This window comes from Numenius arquata, chromosome 2 (genome assembly GCF_964106895.1).
Source record: "Numenius arquata chromosome 2, bNumArq3.hap1.1, whole genome shotgun sequence".
In the NCBI taxonomy this organism is placed as follows: domain Eukaryota; kingdom Metazoa; phylum Chordata; class Aves; order Charadriiformes; family Scolopacidae; genus Numenius; species Numenius arquata.
Window position 1 is genome coordinate 21,917,819 of NC_133577.1, and position 18,453 is coordinate 21,936,271.

Genomic DNA, 18,453 nt, shown 5'->3' on the forward strand with positions numbered 1-18,453 from the left:
AACAGCGCTTGCACAGTAGCAAAGCTTCCTCTCCAAGCTTCTTGTTCAGGACATGAGGGGGATCATCTCCAGTCCAAAGGACGAAGTTTAGGCAGCAGAGGAGGCTCCATATGGCAAAGATGGAGGAGTTGAGCAGGCACCAGTGTGAGTTGCAGAGGGAGCTGCCCCTGGACCAGGGGCAGGCATCCTCCAGGAGCCACCCACGGGCCAGGGACCTGACACCACATCCTAGTCACCATCCCAGTGGAAGTCTGTGATGTGCCAGAAGTGCCCTGCCAGGGCCACAGCCAGTGGGGCAGTGCAGGAGGAGCAGACAGCGGCTGCCATGCCATACCCCTGCCCTGCCAGCCCCGAGGTCCAGCTCCACCTGCCTCAGCTCCCCCACAGCGCTGCTCACCTCCCTTGTCTGTGCCACATGGAGTCTCCTGCCCCAGCCAAACTTCATCCTTTGGGCCTTGCTGTGCGGCAGATGGACCCACTAAAAGTGGTAAGCCACAGTCCAGTCTTCCTCTGCCCACCCCCATCTGTAGATTAAAGCAGGTAATCATGTGAGAATGTTAAGTTCTTACTATTAACTACATGCACGTGTGAAGATTGTTTTACCACTTTCATAGAAGTTTGGATCTTTAGTCTCTATCATTTTCAACAAAATAAACTTTTGCAGTTTAGCTAATGAAAGGAGGTATTTGATATGGCTCAAATATGATTAATTTACCACAACTTACTAAATTACTGTCAGCTGAGTTGCAGTAAGTCCAGGGCTTGCTCTTATCCCAGAGTGAATGCAAAGCCCCAAGGCTCAGCTTTGACCAAAGAGGTCTCGGATGGGTTTTGGTACTTAGCATTTGTCACAAGATAAAAACGTGCACCAAGAGCAACCACAGTTCAGATGACTAATTGCTTAATGATAGTAAATCGACCAGAGCTCTAAGTAGTCAGACTTTTTGATCATGAGATCACAGAATAATTCACTTGGGAAGGAAATTCAATAGGTCAGACCAGGTTGCCCAGGGCTCAACTCAAGAGCAAAATCAACCAAGCAAAGAGATACAAACTTTCCATTTTTTTACTGTATTTCCACAGTTTTGCACAGTAGCCTACCACAAAGCTCTCTAACATTCACAAATTTCTTCAGTAACAAAATGTAAAATAACAGGGTACAAAAATAAGCATTTTAACTGCTTTAATTCTGCTTACCATGTAAGCAAGAGTAGGATTATAACCCTCACTGGCTTTTACACCAGGCTATTGCTTCCACAGAAAAGCACCGTGATGTGCCAAAGCCTGAAGCCTGACATCTGCTGCCAGACTGCGGGGAGCTCCCTGGGGGCTCCCAAAGGGTTCAGCAGGGCCAGCACAAGGTGCAGCAATTCTGCTATTTGTGGCACACAGCAGGACCAGACCCAACAGCACGTCCTCCCTCCCCATTCCCCTCTTCCCCATTTAAGAAGGCTGCCTGTATGGATACAGATGCAACCCGTGTTTGGAGGACCCTCTTCAGATTTGATCTTACGGTCATCCCAAACCAAACAGCAATTGAGGATTTTCTGAGCACTGCAAGATCAATCCATAATCCATTATGCAGCACCAGGAAGGATTCATCATGCAGTATACTTCTCCTCCCCCTGTTTTTTTGATTTGTGATAGTGGTTGTAATCATTATACAGATCCTTAAAGACCTCCCTTACACCCGCTGGTAGCGACGCATTTAAGAATTTGATGTCCCGTTCAATGCAAAGGTCAAGGATGTGATATATCCCTTCTGTAAGATGCTTCTTCACAGCCGGGTGCAAAGTCACCTACGAGAAGAGCAAAACCACATTAAACTTGAAGACAAAAAGGCAAGAAAACACCCTTTCCACAGTCAGCATACATTCAATGCTGACAATGTTATCCAGTGCATCAGGCTATCTGGAACAGTCCATTAGATAAAATCCAAGATTTTGATTTGTGCAATGTTTTCCTGATTTTTGCAAACATGTTTTGCAGAACAAGCATGCCCCTTGCAATAAAATGCACGAGTGCTACTATACACATTGCTGCGGAGGCAAAAACAATGATCATCTTGGAATCACATGAAAATTCCTCAGCAGAAGAACTGTAATAAAAAAACCCTAAAACACTTGCCCTGGATCACACATTTCAGTCGATTGCCCTGGATCATACATTTCAGTCGATTCTCATATGTCTCATATTAGCTATATGCTACTAAGTGTTAGTTTCAAATGAGCAGTTCCTTTAAGCTACTCCATAATTTAATTGCATAGGCGATCAATTTTAACTTATCACTTAACAACTTGATATTTATCTAACAATTTGTATCTGAGGACTTTTAACATATAAGCCTTAATGAAAGAAGCCCTTAAAAAGCTCAGGAGATGCGCGTTTCCTTGATCTGTTTTAACATCAGAAATGATGTACCTTGCCTGAAGTCATGCAGGAAGTTCAAGGAATACAATGAATGACTCAGGACTCAGTGCCCTGCTCCTGCCATTACCCCTGCTCGACCCCACAACTGGCAGAACCACCACTAGAACCAGGAACATCAGTCCTCTGGATTCCCCTGGTGCTTCAGGCTAACTGGAATTTGTCCTGTGCTCACAATCACTTGCTAAATACTTCACTGCCTGAGGTCGTGCTGGCCTCTGGCATAATCACATTACTTTTGCCACAGAACCATGTCTTATCTTCACTCAATCTCAAAATTAGCTTTATGCCTCCAGACCTAAGCCTCTGCACTCCAGGCCTAATGAAAATTACATAAAAAGCTGTCATTAAAATTCAGACTTCTTTCTTCCTGAGGCGACTAATAAACTTTCCACTAATGAAGTGCACTCCTAATCACTGTGACAGGCTCCTGCTCTCTTTCTGCCCTAAATGTAAAACAGCTAATATATTTTATTAGACCTGCTAACATAGCTGGGAAAAACATAGAGCAGGCAATAAGGCACATAAGCCTTTATTTGGAGCTGTGATCCTGATGAGTGTGCATGTCCAAAAGTTTGTCATTTTTCCCCCTTTATGTCAGTTGATCTATTGACTGGTTTATAACAGATGTTATTTCTCCCTACACCATGTGCTAAAGTAACAGAACAGTTGAGCTTCACAACTCCCAGTGTATGCACTGGGCTGGCCTCTCCCTTCCTAGGGCAGAGAAATGGCTTCAGAGAATGAGGACAGGAAAACCCACAGCTACTGACAAGATGGACCAGATGCCCCGCTTGGGATAAGCAGATAGCTTAGACCTGCAGTTAATGGAACTGCATCCCTTACATCACAAATTAATCTGGACCCACGCCTCATTTGGGCCATTCTTGCTTTGCAGTGCAGTTTCCTGTAAACACCCCCCAATAACACTATGGGAAGCAGAATCAGAGATTTAAACAGCTGCCACTACTGGCTGGCAGTTAATTATGCCTGTAAGTGTTTTATGGTCTATATAGTTAGCACAACCAATTTGTCAAGCATTACAGAGCTCTTGATATGAGACATTAAATGTGTGAAGAGGTATTTCACTACTGCTGAATTAAGCAACAGCTCACAGACAACACGGGTAAAGCACTGTCAACAGTATGAAAGAGGCTGTAGATGCCACCCACTCCAGCAAGGAGCCTTTCTAGATGAACACAAAATAATTCACAAGGATATTTTATTTCTTGGTATAAAGAGGAAGTACTGAGGGAACTGCTACATAACTGCTTCAGGAGTAACAGACTGTTTAGGCCAGTGGCTTTCATCAGTTTTAGTCTGTAGACCCGTAAAAGGGTTCCAGTAAGCGTGCAGATGCCCACATAAAGATTTAAATCTACCAACACGTTTTTCTCAGTTACCTTTGATGGATCCCCAGGGTCTTCAGATCACAGGCTGAAAGCCACTGATCTGGCCTCATAAAAGATGAATCGTTAAAGGAGTTTTTCTCTCCCTCTGCAGAGCAACATGAAAGACGCGTACGTGCCCCCTTAAGACAGGTATCCCCCTTCCTCCGATATCCATCAGTTCTCACCAGCAAATGAGCACATAAATCATCACCTACTTGTGATCTATCTATTCTGTCAGACAGAAAACACCCCTTTGTCACAGCATCTGGTGGCTCACTACACCAATTCCCCTTTCCACGCCCAAAGGTTCCATGCATATATTACTGATCTGCAGTTTCAGCTATCATCCATCACTTTCCATTTCCCAGTGATAAGTATTGCACAAAACTTTCCTAAAAGTCTCATGAGACTTTGTACACTGCTAATACTGAGTAAGTGTCCTTTTAACTCAGAAAGGTCATTTGACAATTCAAGTCAGGCTTTCTGAGTAAAGGCTCTACATTCAGCAATGAACAGATTCCAGAGTTCAGAGATAGTTAAATAGAGCGGAAGTAGTCTGAACAGTAATTTGTCCCTAGTACTTGCTGAACTACTATGTTTACTACGTAAACAATAACCAGTTTATTAGTAACACTAAATAACATGGCTAAAAACAGTAGATAACATAGCTAAAAAGTGAATTTGCAGGATTCTGTACTTTTCCTGAAGATCTAAGAATTGCACCGACACCCCCACGAGCTACACCACCCTATCAACAGCCAAGCAAAAGTTAAACCATTACGTAGAGTTCACTAAGCTCAAATCAGTTTATAATTCTTTTCACTTATGTTAGCAACAACCATCTTTACAACCTTCTTGATTCTAAAAACTGAAATCCCATTATTTTGTTCCCAAATCTTGGAAAAAAGCCAGGCAATAGAGAAGGCACCTGAGTTTAAGCTACATAACAACCTTCATGGTTACATTGGTTACCTCATAATCCTTCAGAAACATAGCACTGGTTAGGATACTTTTGTGGTAAGAGAGCCTAAAATCAGAGACTAAAATTCTTTTTTGTATTTCAGCCCATGCCCAGGCCAGAGCCACAAATAATCAATTTGCAGGAACTTGCAATGCAAGCTGCATTCAAATCCTGGTGAAATCTAAATCCATTGGGCTGAACAGAATGACTATTTTAACTTATGTCTGGATGTGAGAAGCTACTGACCTGGCTCTGACATTCGTAATAGTAGGAGCAGCTGTTTCAGCAAGGATGGGAATGATATCTTTGATATGGAGGGAGAATTACTGAAAAGCTAACAATTCTCCAGCTTGGTAACATTTTCTCCATTCACTTACTCATCTAGACCAGAATAAAAGACATTTTCCATGAGAATTCTTCTCCGTTAATTTGCCAGATTAATTTGCCCTAACTTCTATCAACCTTGGACAACTGAGACTAGCTTGGAGAAGAACCTAACTATCACATGAAGAAAAAACAACACCAAAAATGACAGAAAAGCAAAGCAGTTCTGCAAATCGACATTGCTTTGTTTTGCCTTAAAAAAACCTCACAGCCCACACCATTAGAAAGTTTCCAGGAGCTGGGTAAGAAAGATTCTTAGGAACTCTTTCTCAAAATAACAATAAGTCTGGATCAAACCATGATGCAGAGCAACTTTTATAACTTCACAGGTTGTACAAAACTTAACACAGCTGCCCTTGGAATACAAACTCCAAAGCCAACACAACATCATGGCACTTTCAAGATGGTTGAGAACACGTTACCTTCTGCAATTCAGTCACATACTGAGCCACAATGAAAGCAGAAAACACAGTAAAGTCCTCCATTTCTGCACTGATATGAGTATACATCCGTTCCACAAAGTGTGCACACTTCAGTATAACTTCAAACTCATCTGTGTTGCCTAAAACAGAAAGTGAGATGCAGTCTGGCATTTAAGGCTCAAAAACACTGGGGAAAAAACAAAGAATCACCCAGTCTTCCATATGATTATTGAACTACATGAAGTCAACACCAGCTTGCCCATTTTATCTTCTTATCAAGCCACAGCTGAGAAGCCCCCCAGACTCCAACAACACACCATATGTATCTCTTCCATTGGTTATTTTGTAAGAGCACACTGATTCCCACTCCACATGCACTGCAAGGCAAAAAGTATTTGTTATATATGCTGAAGTGCTAGAAGCAGGAGCCATAGTCCCTTCTATGATTCAGTCCCAAGCACTGTGGAGGGGAGAACCAGGAGACTGGAAAATTAAATTCTCTACCTACAGAAAATCAGAAGACATGTCTTAGAAACAGCATAGTAAGAAAGCCTTCTGATGAGATTTATTACGTGTAATACAGCAGCAGAAGCCACAGCACAGGAGATATTTAAAGTGAGACTGCAGAGATCAACCTGAGAATTTACCCTTCCAGTAGGCAGTGAATGAAGAGAACTAACACAGACAAGGGGGAAGGGAAATCTAAAAATTACTTTCATGTTATCTGTTATGAAAATGAAACAATCCTGCAAAGATAAACAGCATGTTTTTAAACTTTAGGATGCCATGTACCCATAAGTTTCCTGTGACCCTTGCCTTACGAAAACATATTACAGAAGCTAGCAAATTCTCAACGTTTGGCACCAGTGTAACATACCTTGTCCTCTATCACTGAGCTTTTGTTAGTATATTCCTCCATGATGCATACATACACTGACTGACATTTGCCCACAGTTGTGGGCAACATACTAGCCGAGATAAATCTGAACATGCAGTAAGCTGTAGGACATCAGCGGAAAGCATTAGGTGGTGAAGACTTTGCTTCTGGTGTCAGACTGCCCTGTTCTGCATCTCCTCTTCTAGAATATACAAAATTACAGTGTGTATATATCGTGCAAAAGTGAAAAAGATATGGTACCTCTCTCTCCTTTCTGACGTCCTTCATGCATGACAGAAACAACCAGACGATGGAAACTGTTCAGAAAAGATGGTGCTGCTTTCAACAGCACCTGCAAAGACATGAAATAAAAGCATCTGAGATCACGTAGTAAAAGGAGTGGAGAGGGTAGAGGTACACCACCCCACAGCCTGAGGGAAATCAATTCCTGTGAAGGAAACTATATAGCTTATACAGCTGTCAGGAGAGAGACTATTTTTCATTCTGCATCCATACAGTATCTAGCACATGAGAACCCTGGAGCAGGACTTCAGTCCTGGCCATATTCAAATACAAATAACAAGTAACATAATTATTAGAGTTACTCCATCTCTCCGAAGCAGCGTTTGATTTAGCACCCTAATGTCTAAGGAATTTGTTCCTGCTGGTAAAGAACCCGTGTAGCCAGACAGACTCACAGAACGCAGGGTCCAGTAAACACTACAGATCATTGCGTGAAAACAGCCTGGATTAGGCAGCTTTCTATCACAGGATTTTTGTAAGGGCATTTTAGCAATGTGTACTGCCTTGCATGCTTCACTCCCCTGCCAGAAGACTGACAGGAACACCAGGATGGCACAATGTTTGAAGGTCATCAACTTCTAACATGTCTAAGCCCTGTTTTCAAAGGACAGCAGAATCATGATCTCCAGTGAGAATGAGGTCCTAGTGTCTGAGCCATTTGTGCTTCTAGAAATCAATCATAAAAAAAAGAGAAAGTTTTATTCTAATCCAGTCAGATGTTGATAAGCAATCTGCTGCCAAAGAACAGCAACGCAGGCATAAAACAAAGCAGGAGAGCAACTGAAATGATGTGATTTTGAGATTCAAAGCCTTTTAAATGATGAGCGGTACAAAGCATTTTCATACTATCAGGACAAATTATTTCAAAACCACTATTAAAACAAAAACTTCTCATCACTAGCCTCTGTGTTGGTTCTTTCTACCTTTTTCCCCTCCTCCCACCCCCTCACAGATATACCTTCGGATGACACTGCACAATAGAGAAGAGCACTTCGTGGACTCCCAGGAAGACACTGCGATAGTCTTCTGTCTTCAGGTGATCCAGAGGGACTGTTAGGACAATGGTGAAAGCCAATGCCACATGGTGTGGATTCAAGAGAATGCCTTCTCCTTGCCTTAGCAGAGCTGCTACAGTCTCTAGAATAGGTGCAACTATGGTGGAAATCAGTGACTGGTCCTGACAGGCCTCTTTGGTTTGCATCTACAAGAAGACAGCAAACAGATAAGGAGGAGCACATTAGCCACCCATCACTAGCATTCACACACCAGAGAACCACAATGCTCTGACTTGAGTCAATGGAAGTAGACTGGTGCAAGCTGGACTGGCAGGGAGACTCCTGCACTTTGGCCATTTTGGTGTCACTGCACCCTGGGAGGGGGCGCATATGATGCATTTCAAGCAAGCAGCGCTACGAGTGTGGAACAGTAACTGCATCCCAGCCCCCTGACAACCAGCACCTCTTTGCACCTCCTCACACGAATGGATTGAGGCAGTTCTCTCCTTTACAAGCAAGCAGAAATACCAAAAAAGGGCAGAAATTGCTGTACAAATGAAGGACAGGAAACTTGGGTTTGGTTACTTTTAGTTAAGTTTCCCATTCATAATTCAGTGAGTTTATATTACTATTTTTTCAGTATGAGCAGTTTTTTCTTTTTGATTTGCTGCTGTTAGCTTCTGCTGTGACATGTGGCTGACAGGAGGAAGGGCAGAAGACTCAGACTCTCTTCTCCACAGCCTAACAAGTTTCTCCCAAGCTCCAGATTACATGGTGCAGTCCCAGAAAATTTCCGATAATCAGAAGCGGACAACCTACACACTGCACTCACAGGAGGAAATTCACTTGAGGAAGGCGGAGGGAAAGGGTCTAGACAAAAAAAGTGCAGGTGAATCTGGTATGGATTTGTCTAGTATCCACAATTTTTTTGTTTCTGTATGCCTCTGTTAGATGTACCCACTACAGACTCCAACAAATAAAAGGGATAGGTAATGAAGTTACAATAAAGAGATACTTACAGCTAAAGCTGTGATTATCTGTGGGCTGGCAAACCAGAAAGCTTTCTCTTTGTCTCCACTTAATGGGCAGCTGAGCAACAATTTCGTTAGCGTAACAGCTGACAATACTTCCTGCAGAAAGCAGATTGATGATCAGCCAGGGGTACAAGATGCACTGGCTCCTTTCAAGTACAGAAGAGCTCTTTCAAGGGCAGTGGCAGTTTTGAGCATTACCAGAGCCTTGACACATGACAGTCCTCCCACCAAGAGATCTCTTTGGAAATTGTGAAGTAAGCAGCAGCACAATAAAATTCAGTATGCTGAGTAGCACTGGCCCAAATGTACTGCACGCTACATTTATTTTAGAATCAAATTACTGTACAAAAAGGCTTATGTGATTTTTAAGAAAGGAAAGTCATCTCCTTCAACTGCCACCAGATAACAGAGGGAAGCAGGGGGGATACAGGGACACCAGTATGCTATATGCTAAGAATCTGGATTTGACAGTAGGGTTTTTTTTTACTTGCTGGCTGTTATGACAGACTGTTTAAAGAAACATATTACAAGCTGTACTCAGGTGGCAGGAATTATATGCATAGCACAGGAATCCCAGATACACTTTCAAAAAGGCACCTCAAGAACTGATGCAGCGTATCTGTGGCTACTTCTGAGAAATAAGAGAGCCAGATAAACCCCCAAGTTTAATCCAAGTTTCATTCTCATGTCACTGAGCTTTCTATGGAGGGTCCAGCTGGCTTTTTTGCCAAAAATGTTCCATATGCTACCACTGCTGCTTAAGCTGCCCTGAAGGGAGGCAGAGTATTTAAAAAGCTACTGAGTGGTATCTGATTATTACAGAGTAAAAGTCTTTATAGAAAAGCACAGATGCAGCTTCAGTTTTACTTAAAAATGCCACTATTTGTAAAAGTGCCTTTAAGCCTTTTAAGAAGAGCCACAGACAAACAGTGCTTGAACTCACTGACTGCTGGTGTCCACCGTGCAACAGCTCTGATCGGCAAGTAGAAAAAAAAACTTCAGCATGGCCTGTAACATCACAGCTGTGTGATTTCTGTTGACATTACATGGAATTAAGACTGCTAAGTCCCTAAACTGGACAGAAAGTTTATTCCAGTAGGATTGCATGATCTTTCCACCTCTCTCAATTCATGTCGAAAATATATCTCAGCACAGTCACCAAGCCCTAAACCATGTAAATTAAATTGGCCCAACCACTCAGCATAAAGCAGGAAGAGGAAAAAATATTTAGCAGACATTATTCAGCTAACAAATCTTTTTCAAGATATAGAAAAATGAAGGAAGAAGTTGATACCAAACTAAGTTCATTCCTTACTTTAGCCTTCCGCTGCCAAACATTCTTCATTTCCAGTCCCTGCAGCACCAGCCTCATTATGGTATAAAACTCCTCAGCAGAGCAGCTTCCCAGCAGCTGGACAAGCACATCTGTCAGCTCCACCTCCATACTTTGGATCATCTGGGTTGTGACGGCAGCACCTGCATATTCAAGAGACATGTTTTAATCAATTCCCAAGACAGGGACTTCCACAGGTAAGAACAGGGCAAATCAAACCTTAAAACAGCTCTGTGGGTACCTTTTTCACACTCAAATGCAAAGAAGGCCCCATGCTTTCCCTTTACCCATACCCAGCACAACAAATTGCTGTTCTCAGGTATTTCCTACCCTAGGGTTCACAGAGCAGTCATCATACAGTTTCACAGTTCCAAGCATCCACGGGATCTGTGGCAATGCTGAAAGTGTTCTTCAACAGGAATCCATGTTTCATCTTATTGAATACTTTACTTATTCATCAGAAATTCTTACAGCTTTTTACAGTGATTAATTATGTCTCCAGGCTAAAGCACTTTACTAATCTTACAGTAGTGTAAAGTGAGGCATAGGATGAGAGAGAAAAGTCGGCAGAGAAAATACAGTAATTCATACTTCCTCGTGGTCCCTAGTTCTAGTGTGAAATCCCCACTCTCAGTGCCTTTACTGAACCTCACAAGTGAAGGACCAAAATGCAGGACACAGAAGAGACAGATTAAGCCTGTATCTCTGCATAAATTCTAGCTCAACCTCAAGATCAGATTTTCCATGGAGAGCTGTGCTCTGTTCTTAACTACCTGTTGCCAATATAAACATTGAGATCATGACTGTAGTGCACTTGAGCAGTAGTTTCCGAAGTGGGGTGCACATGTCCCAGGGTGTGCACAAGACAATCCACTGGGGTGCAAGAATTATAAATAGAATATGTTTAATAAATAAAATAAAATGTATAAATAGTGTTTATTTCATCTTTATGTTGTGCTTTTTAAGTTTTTGTTGTGTATCCTTTGTAATCTAGATAGTATACTAGTACAGTAGCCCATGCATGTAATTTATAAATAAAAATATACTGGGGGTGTATGCTCAATTTATTTTTTTTAACTGATAGGCGTGTGCAATCAAAAATGTTTGGAGGCCACTGCACTAGACCATGTTAGTAGTAAGTTCCACAAATTCCAACTGTTTGGAGAAGTCAAAGAGAACAGCTATGTCTACGCTGTATTTAGTTCACCTGGCTTTCTGAACGCGACAATATAAAGGAGCCATTATGTCACACAGCTGTCAAGAGGTTTTTCATGTCATTTTTAGTCCTGGCTCTTTATTTGATGAAGATAAAGGGACTGATCTGCCAATCTCCCACAGACTTTATCAGAATTACAGGTGTTCAGCATCTTTAACAGTTAGGTAACCGCCACTGTTTTATAACCTCGCCTATCATATCCCAAAATAGACAAGTAATTTACTGTAAGGTCCTCCGAGATCCTCAGACGAGACATATCAGATCTGACCTGGTGCACATCAGCTGCTTCAGTGGTGCCTACTATACCAGCTATACGAGTAGAAGGACACTGCACCTTCAACCCTACATCCAGAAGTATCACCATGTTCTGGTTATTGTCAAAATGTTCTACAGGGATGAGTAACTGAGGACCTCCACTTCATTAAGATGTTTGCATCTTCCAGGAGAAGATCATTACCAAATTACATGGTGGCGGTGGTCCAGGTACCAAAACATTGCCTCCTTGGAAACTTTCCTGGTATGTTTTATAAAAGGATAGCCTACTGCTTTAACACAAGTAAATAGATACAGACTTTTCAAAAAGCTGTATGTTTTGCTAAATGGCTTTCAACTCATTTCTGTGCTGCAAAATTAGCAAAGGAAGTGGAGAAAAGGAGTTTTCATACCAGCGAGAAGCTTTTTTATAGCAAAAACAACCGTGACCGCAGTTTCTTTTCCAGGATACAGCTCTGGCACTGAGCAGAAGACCGTTAGGAACTGCAACGCAGACTGAAGGAATTGCAGATTATCTCCTGCGCAGGGCAGCTCTTTCAGTATCTGAGAGTAAAACTTTTGGTACAGTTTAATACGGGGTTGCTCCAAAAACCCACAGGGCTCCTTCTGCCAGCCCTTCTTGACAGCACAGCTCAGATCTGCTTTGAGAAGAGTAGTGACAGATGGTATGAATGCCACAGGCAAAGGCTGGTTTTGGGTGTTACTCTGAAGATGGTGTTCAACAGTTCTGACCATCTGCAGAATTACAGGCTCCAACAGAGCAGAGAGTACATCCGCAGACTGCAGCTTCTTTTGTGGCAGCTGCTGAAGGTAGAGTGTGACGACATGACACAGCGTGGTGAATGCCATGAGCAGCAACTGCCCAGCTGTGGGATTCCAGTTTTTCCAGCCTTTGCTTTTGGCTGCACCAACGTCTGGCTTACAGCTCACCAGGAAAGACATGAACTTTTCCAAGTTGAGCCTCACACTTTGCCTTCTTTCAATAATCATCCGAAGAAAGTTTTCCAAAAAGGCTTGGACCTCCTGGAGATACTGTGCCCAAACAGGAACAGTCAAAACATCAGTGAAGAATTTGCTAGCTGTAAGCTGGGAGGTCATAACAACTTCAAGAACATCGCTGGCATGAAACACCTTAAAAACAGAGTTGGCATTCCTGCCAGCTTGCAGGCACCTCAGGAGGTGGAAGCAGGTACTTAAAAACTTTAGCAATAAGAGTTTGCTGCAAGAGGCACTAGGCCTGGTATTGGCTATCAGGGACAGCAGCACCATAAAACACCGGGTACAGTCAGAGGGAAGAAGACTGTCTAGTTTCAGAAGGGAAGCAATTTCTAGCAAACCCAAGCAGCTTTCTAGCTGACTTTCTTTCAGGATGAGAGGGCAGCCGTTTTTTGCTAACAATGCTATACATTGGGCAACTTTCTCCAGTGTTTTCCAAGACAAGCTGAGCTCATCCTTCAGCAGTTTGTTCTCTGATGGTGCTTCCAATGGGTCTACAAGTCTGCAAGGCGCCAGGATTTCTTCATGCCACGGGATATTACCTGCAGACAGCTGTTGAAGTGGCAGATCTACTGAATCCCTGGCAGCAGAGGGCAGCACCCTAGTGAACTGATGAATAAGACTGGTCAGAAAAGTGCACTGCAGGACTGTCATTTCTGGGAGAAAGGAGCTATGCATCAAACCAAGAGATATCTTTCCAATGCTGATGGAAGGCTCCTGGTCTGCAGCAGCTTCCTGAGCTTTGGCCAATACTAATGTCTCTAGAAGCAAATCTGCAATATACTCTACATCTTTCAGGGAAATGTACGGCAACAGGATAGTCAGGTTGGAGATGACAAGGTGCCAGTGGGCCGTGGGGTAGGTGAGCTCACTTATCGCACTGATATCTCCATCCCATGGTTCAGATTCTCCCCTGCTCATGCTGGATCTCCCAGACTCCAGGATGAAAGCAGCAGCATCCTGCAAGGCCTGTGGGTCAGCTTTGGTCTGCATTAAGATCATCTTCATTTTCTGAAGTGTGAGCAGTTCTAAGCAATATTTACTAGTGGAGGCAAAACTATTTGCAAGTTCCATGACTGTCTCCCAGCACTGCTCCTCCACACCAGACAGGAAAGCTGGAATGCTCCAGTGCCTTGCAGCAGATGCAGTAACAGCACCAGCCATTTCAGCTGCTGGAGACACATATTTACTGCAGCTAACACCAAACAAAGTGTCTACTTCAACCCAAGTGTAAACAAGGAGGAGAGCAGAGTCACTAGCCTTTCTTAACCAAAGGTCTGACTTCTCTTCTTGTCTTCTAGGAGCCTGCAACAGCTCCATCAGTGGCTGGATTATCCCCTCCTGCATCTTTGCCAGCAGACTCTGAGTGCGAAGAACCACAGGGGAAGGAGTGACATCATCTAGGCTCCTCATGTTGAACAGAAAAGCATGCAGCACCGAGCTCACTGACAGCAGCTTCAAGGCCATGTCAGCTGACCCTTCAACAGGGGGAATGATAAGGGTCTGGCATTTCTCCACAAAGAGACACAAAATGTCCAGAATCTGGTTGGGCGGCAGTTCAAGGAGGCACTCGCGAAGCTTTCCTGTCAGGCCAGCAGAGAAGACAGGCAGCCTCAGTTCATCAGCAGCTGGCCGGCAAATGACTGTCAGCACCTCCCCAAAGAGCCGTGAGAACTGTCGCAGCTTGGAGTAAGTCTGAAACATGGTGCTGATGAGAGCCTCCTGGGCCTTCTTCGTACGGGGCTCAGAGACCTCAGCATCAATCCAAGACGAGGCTACTAAGTCATCCAAGTCTGGCTCTACTATAAGGTGGTTTAATGACATCAAGAGCTTGAGACACCTGAACCAAGCAGGGATGGAAGCTTGAGAGTGATTCACCAACATCTGTGCTAGCGTGCGGTAAAACTCAAACTGTACCTCCTTGTGCCGGATACGGTCACTGGCAACATTATAGATATCACTGCTGAGCACCAAGTTCAGAAGCTGTTCCAAAGCAAGTAGCTCTGTGCTCCAGTCCGCAGGGGAGAGTACATCCTCCCCCACGCCCTGCTGTAGACCAGGGAGCCTGAGACAGCCAAAAAGCCTGCTGAGCATGTGGAAACACACAAGGTGGTTTTCTGCCTTACAGTATGAGTCCAGAAAGAGCTTATACAGCAGGGACACTGAACCCGCCACAACAGCTCCATGGAGGGCAGGCTCACAAAAGCCACTAGCCAGCTTGGTCTGCACTGTGTTGACTGGTAGCAAAAGGCTTTTCAAAGCTCCTTTCTTCTTCACCTGGAGTTCCTGTTCTGGCAGAAGCTCCTCTTTGTAGGAGGAGAAAAGCTCAGGCTGGAATAACCCAGCCTGCAGCAAAGTTTCTACTTGGTTTCGGATTTCCCTGCTAAGGTGCTGACGCACGTGGTTGTCATCTGCTTGTGTCCAGCTCCTCACAGTGAGCAAGTGCCTCAGGAGCAGACATGGCTGGATCAACTGACTTGTCACTTGCCCAAACACACGATTTGGGTTGGTTTGCTGCCTCTGGATCAGGAGGTACTGAGCAAAGGTAAGTTGGAGGACGCTGAACACCTGGGAGCCCACAGTGTCATCAGAAGCCAGCTGCTGACATGCCAGCTTGGACAGCTTGCTGAGGAGATCAACTAAGAGCTCACACTTTGCCGTGTAAATGATGGAGAGCGAAGGAGTAGAAAGAATGCCGCTGGAGCAACTCAGCACTGTGCCAACATTTTGCTGTGTTTTTTGAGAACAGGCCTCTGATAATCTTTCATTTATGACCTGAAGATTGAAAAAACAAAAAAAAAAAAAAAAAAACAAAACAAAAGAACAAACTCACAATCAATTTTGTACACAAAGATAAAGGTTATCATAATGAACCAGCAACACCTTCTGTGAGCTCTGGCTGCAAGAAGGAAGTAATAAGGACCCACCAACAGCTGCTGCTGGGCCTCTAATGTTGTGAGTCTCAAACTAGAAGCTCCCTAGGCCAGAACAGTGTCTCTGCATTTGTTTGCACCACAGGATGAGCGAGGAAGCCCTCCTTCAGTATGTGTGCTACCAGCAACAGCAGAGGCCAAACATCCTAACAGTTGACCCTGCAGAAAGGGAGCTGGGGTAAATTCCCTCTGTTCTTGCAAGATCCCCAAAATTATGTTCCAAAAGAACAACAAAAAGCCACACACAACACTTTTGTGTTGCCATTTTGACTGCCTTTGCAGCCATTCACTAATTCTGCTATTTCTGTAACCAGAAAGCTGAATAAGAAGTTACACTTTCTGATTCAGTTCCAAACTGTAAGTAAAGTCTCCCCCATTCCCTTTCAGCCGAGGCTAAAACAATGATACGATTAAGATCAATAATGATTTGGTGCCACCACCATTCAGATTCATCGCAGGAAGCTGCAAGGTCTGCTGAACAGCATGTCACATTGCACAGTACTCAAGCCAAACACACTGATGAGCACCACAGTGAGGGAAAATACCTTTCTCCCTAAGACTCCCAGTCAAAATGGCAATTTAAGCAGTAAATAATATAGAACAGCAATATATGGAACTAAGCCTTTACTTACCTATTAAAATACTTAAACCAGTTCACTCTCTGATAGTTTGAAGAAGTTAAAGACAGGGAGCAAGATTAAGTTTGACATTATTAGAATGCTGTGCCATTTTCAGCCTTAGCGCTGCACAAAAACAAACTGTATCACAGAAGTAGAGAAGTTTTTATTAGAGGTCCTAAAAGCCATCAAATTAATTACTATATATTTCACATAACATCCTACACAGTGAGGAAGTCACGTACTGCAGAAGATATGCGCTGATATCCACAGTTTTAGTTACCTGTGCAATTGAAAAACTGAGACCAACTGTCTTCCCACTCTTTAAGAGATTCTGTAGTCTTCTACTGTGGATAACATTGTCTAGATATGCCCAGAGTTTCTCAACAACTTCATCCTCCAGTTCAAGTTTCTTATTGTAGTATGAAACCAAGGCATGGCTTACCCAATCAAGTAATACCTGATAACAAAAGGGAAAAAAAAATAATCTTTAATAACCATTATGCAAGAACAAGAACAAAAGTAGTATCTCTTCACAACTGCAGCACTTGTGCCTTGAGAACTGCTCTACATCTAAGCAGAACAGGCTCTGAGCATAAAAGTCCACCCTGGTAGGTTTTAACCAAGATCTAAATTCCTGAGAACTTTCACTCTAAATCCAATGTAGGCCCTGTGCTCCCCTGTACCCTTCCAAGACAGCTTTCAAGAGTCAATATCCTAAGGCCCTTTCATGAGGGTACAATTCTAACAGTTGATACTAAATAACAAACATAGTCTTTTAAATCAAAACTTATGGAATCAGATGGGTTTCACTTTCTAACAATTGGTATTCCTTTCACATCCTCCTCTTGGTATGTTTACATTGACTACCTAGAAATTCAGGCCTAGAAATTCAGACACATGCAAATTGAAACCCATTAATTTAAATTATTGATTTCAAAATAAAATTATGGTGTATGGCTAGGTTTAATATTCTAAGTAACTGAAATAACAGGAACTCAAAACACTGATCTCAGATGGTGCAAACGCTAGATTCCACAAGAGTGCTAGGCTGGAGGAGCAGCACAAGACACCCCTCATTTGGGGTAACACAGAACAGACCTTCAGGAAACAGCGTCAAAACAAAAGATTTGAGGGGAAGGTGGGTTCCAAGCATCTTCCAAGGAGATGCCCATGAATCCAGAGCACACTCTTCCCATGTGCACAAATTTAGACACCGGGAAACACACATGTAGCTGCAGTCAGTTCTCCCACCCTGAACTTCTTGTTCTTAACTATGACCAGAAGCATCAGACTTTAGAGCAACCTGTATAGGATATAACAAAACAATGCTAATGACAATTCTGAAGACAATGTTTTCCCATCCCTCTGGGAGACAGAACACATACACTACCCACTCTATAAGAAAGATACTTTCTTCCTGCCCTAATGCAGATCTTTCTGCTGAAGCTATCTGAAAGACGATGTTATGAAAACATTTCATGCAACCACACAAAAATCAAGAGGCGTCCACAATTCAGCATCAGAGCTATATATGCACCACTACCCAGGGTTAAAAGCTCAAGCAACTAGATCTGGACTTTATGGAAAAAATCACCCTCGGCAGCAATTAATTACTTTTTTTTTTTTCTTTCGCTGTTTACCATTTAAAAGTACCTACTTGCTCTTTATTGGGAAGAACACACTGGTGTGAAACCCACGCAAAACGGGCTAGTTTGAGTTTGTCTTCCCAAGGAGTCTTGGCGCTTTTCAGCTTCAGGTAGATGCCGGAGTAGATCGCCGCCATGAGGAGACGGCACGGGGGCCCCCGCGGGTGAAGAGGTGCGACTGAAAGGCAAGCCGAAGGGAAGGCGGTGGGACGGGAAGGCGGCCCCGCAGGCCCAGCTCAGGGCCTAACGCTCCCCCTCTCCCCTCAGCGGGGCACACCAGGCCCCGCTCCCCCGCCCCCACCCGTGCCCCCCTCTCCCCCACCAGGCCCTCGACCCCCCCAGTCCCCCTCGCAGGGATCCCACCCCACACGCACACCCGGTACTGCCCGGCCCTCACCGTTCCGCCGGGCCCACGCCGCCCTCCGCTGCCCGCCAGGCAGTGCCAGCCGATCGCCGATCGGCGGCGGGAGCTCCGCGCCCATTGGCGGCCGCAGGGCGCCTGCGCGCTGGGCGGCCCCAGCCCCGCTCTTCCCCCCACCCCCCCCCCCGCCTCCGAGCCCGCCCGCCCGCCGCGGCGTGTGTCAGCCAGCCATGGAGCGGCCGCCGCCGCCAGCCGCCGCCGGCCCTCGGGCAGTGCTGGCC

At 44.2% G+C, this 18,453-nt stretch overlaps 1 protein-coding gene across 2 annotated transcripts; it reads right to left on the reverse strand.

Annotated features, from left to right (window-relative positions):
• Positions 1 to 1,049: 1,049 nt before the first annotated feature.
• On the reverse strand, positions 1,050 to 18,293 carry URB2 (URB2 ribosome biogenesis homolog). 2 transcript variants are annotated; one of them, XM_074168896.1, is made up of 10 exons: positions 18,175 to 18,293; positions 17,823 to 17,989; positions 16,446 to 16,622; positions 12,009 to 15,387; positions 10,110 to 10,270; positions 8,780 to 8,890; positions 7,724 to 7,966; positions 6,724 to 6,814; positions 5,586 to 5,725; positions 1,050 to 1,799 (listed from the first exon to the last, which is right to left on the reverse strand). In XM_074168896.1, exons 2-10 carry the CDS (start codon positions 17,946 to 17,948, stop codon positions 1,602 to 1,604), a joined length of 4,626 nt encoding a protein of 1,541 aa, XP_074024997.1. In that variant the 5' UTR covers positions 17,949 to 17,989; positions 18,175 to 18,293; the 3' UTR covers positions 1,050 to 1,601. The 2 variants fall into 2 exon arrangements, with proteins under 2 accessions (XP_074024997.1, XP_074024998.1); XM_074168897.1 differs by lacking the exon at positions 18,175 to 18,293 and having other exon boundaries at positions 17,823 to 17,983.
• Between the last annotated feature and the right edge of the window lie 160 nt (positions 18,294 to 18,453).

What these genes read in the sequence shown, in the direction of transcription:
- URB2 (XM_074168896.1), bottom strand. Translation starts at nt 17,948, where the DNA reads ATGGCGGCGATCTACTCCGGCATCTACCTGAAGCTGAAAAGCGCCAAG. An exon ending in TCAGTTTTTCAATTGCACAG is followed by an intron (nt 15,388 to 16,445) that starts GTAACTAAAACT and finishes TTCAATCTTCAG; the next exon opens with GTCATAAATGAAAGATTATC. An exon ending in TTTGGCAGCGGAAGGCTAAA is followed by an intron (nt 8,891 to 10,109) that starts GTAAGGAATGAA and finishes TGCTTTCTGCAG; the next exon opens with GAAGTATTGTCAGCTGTTAC.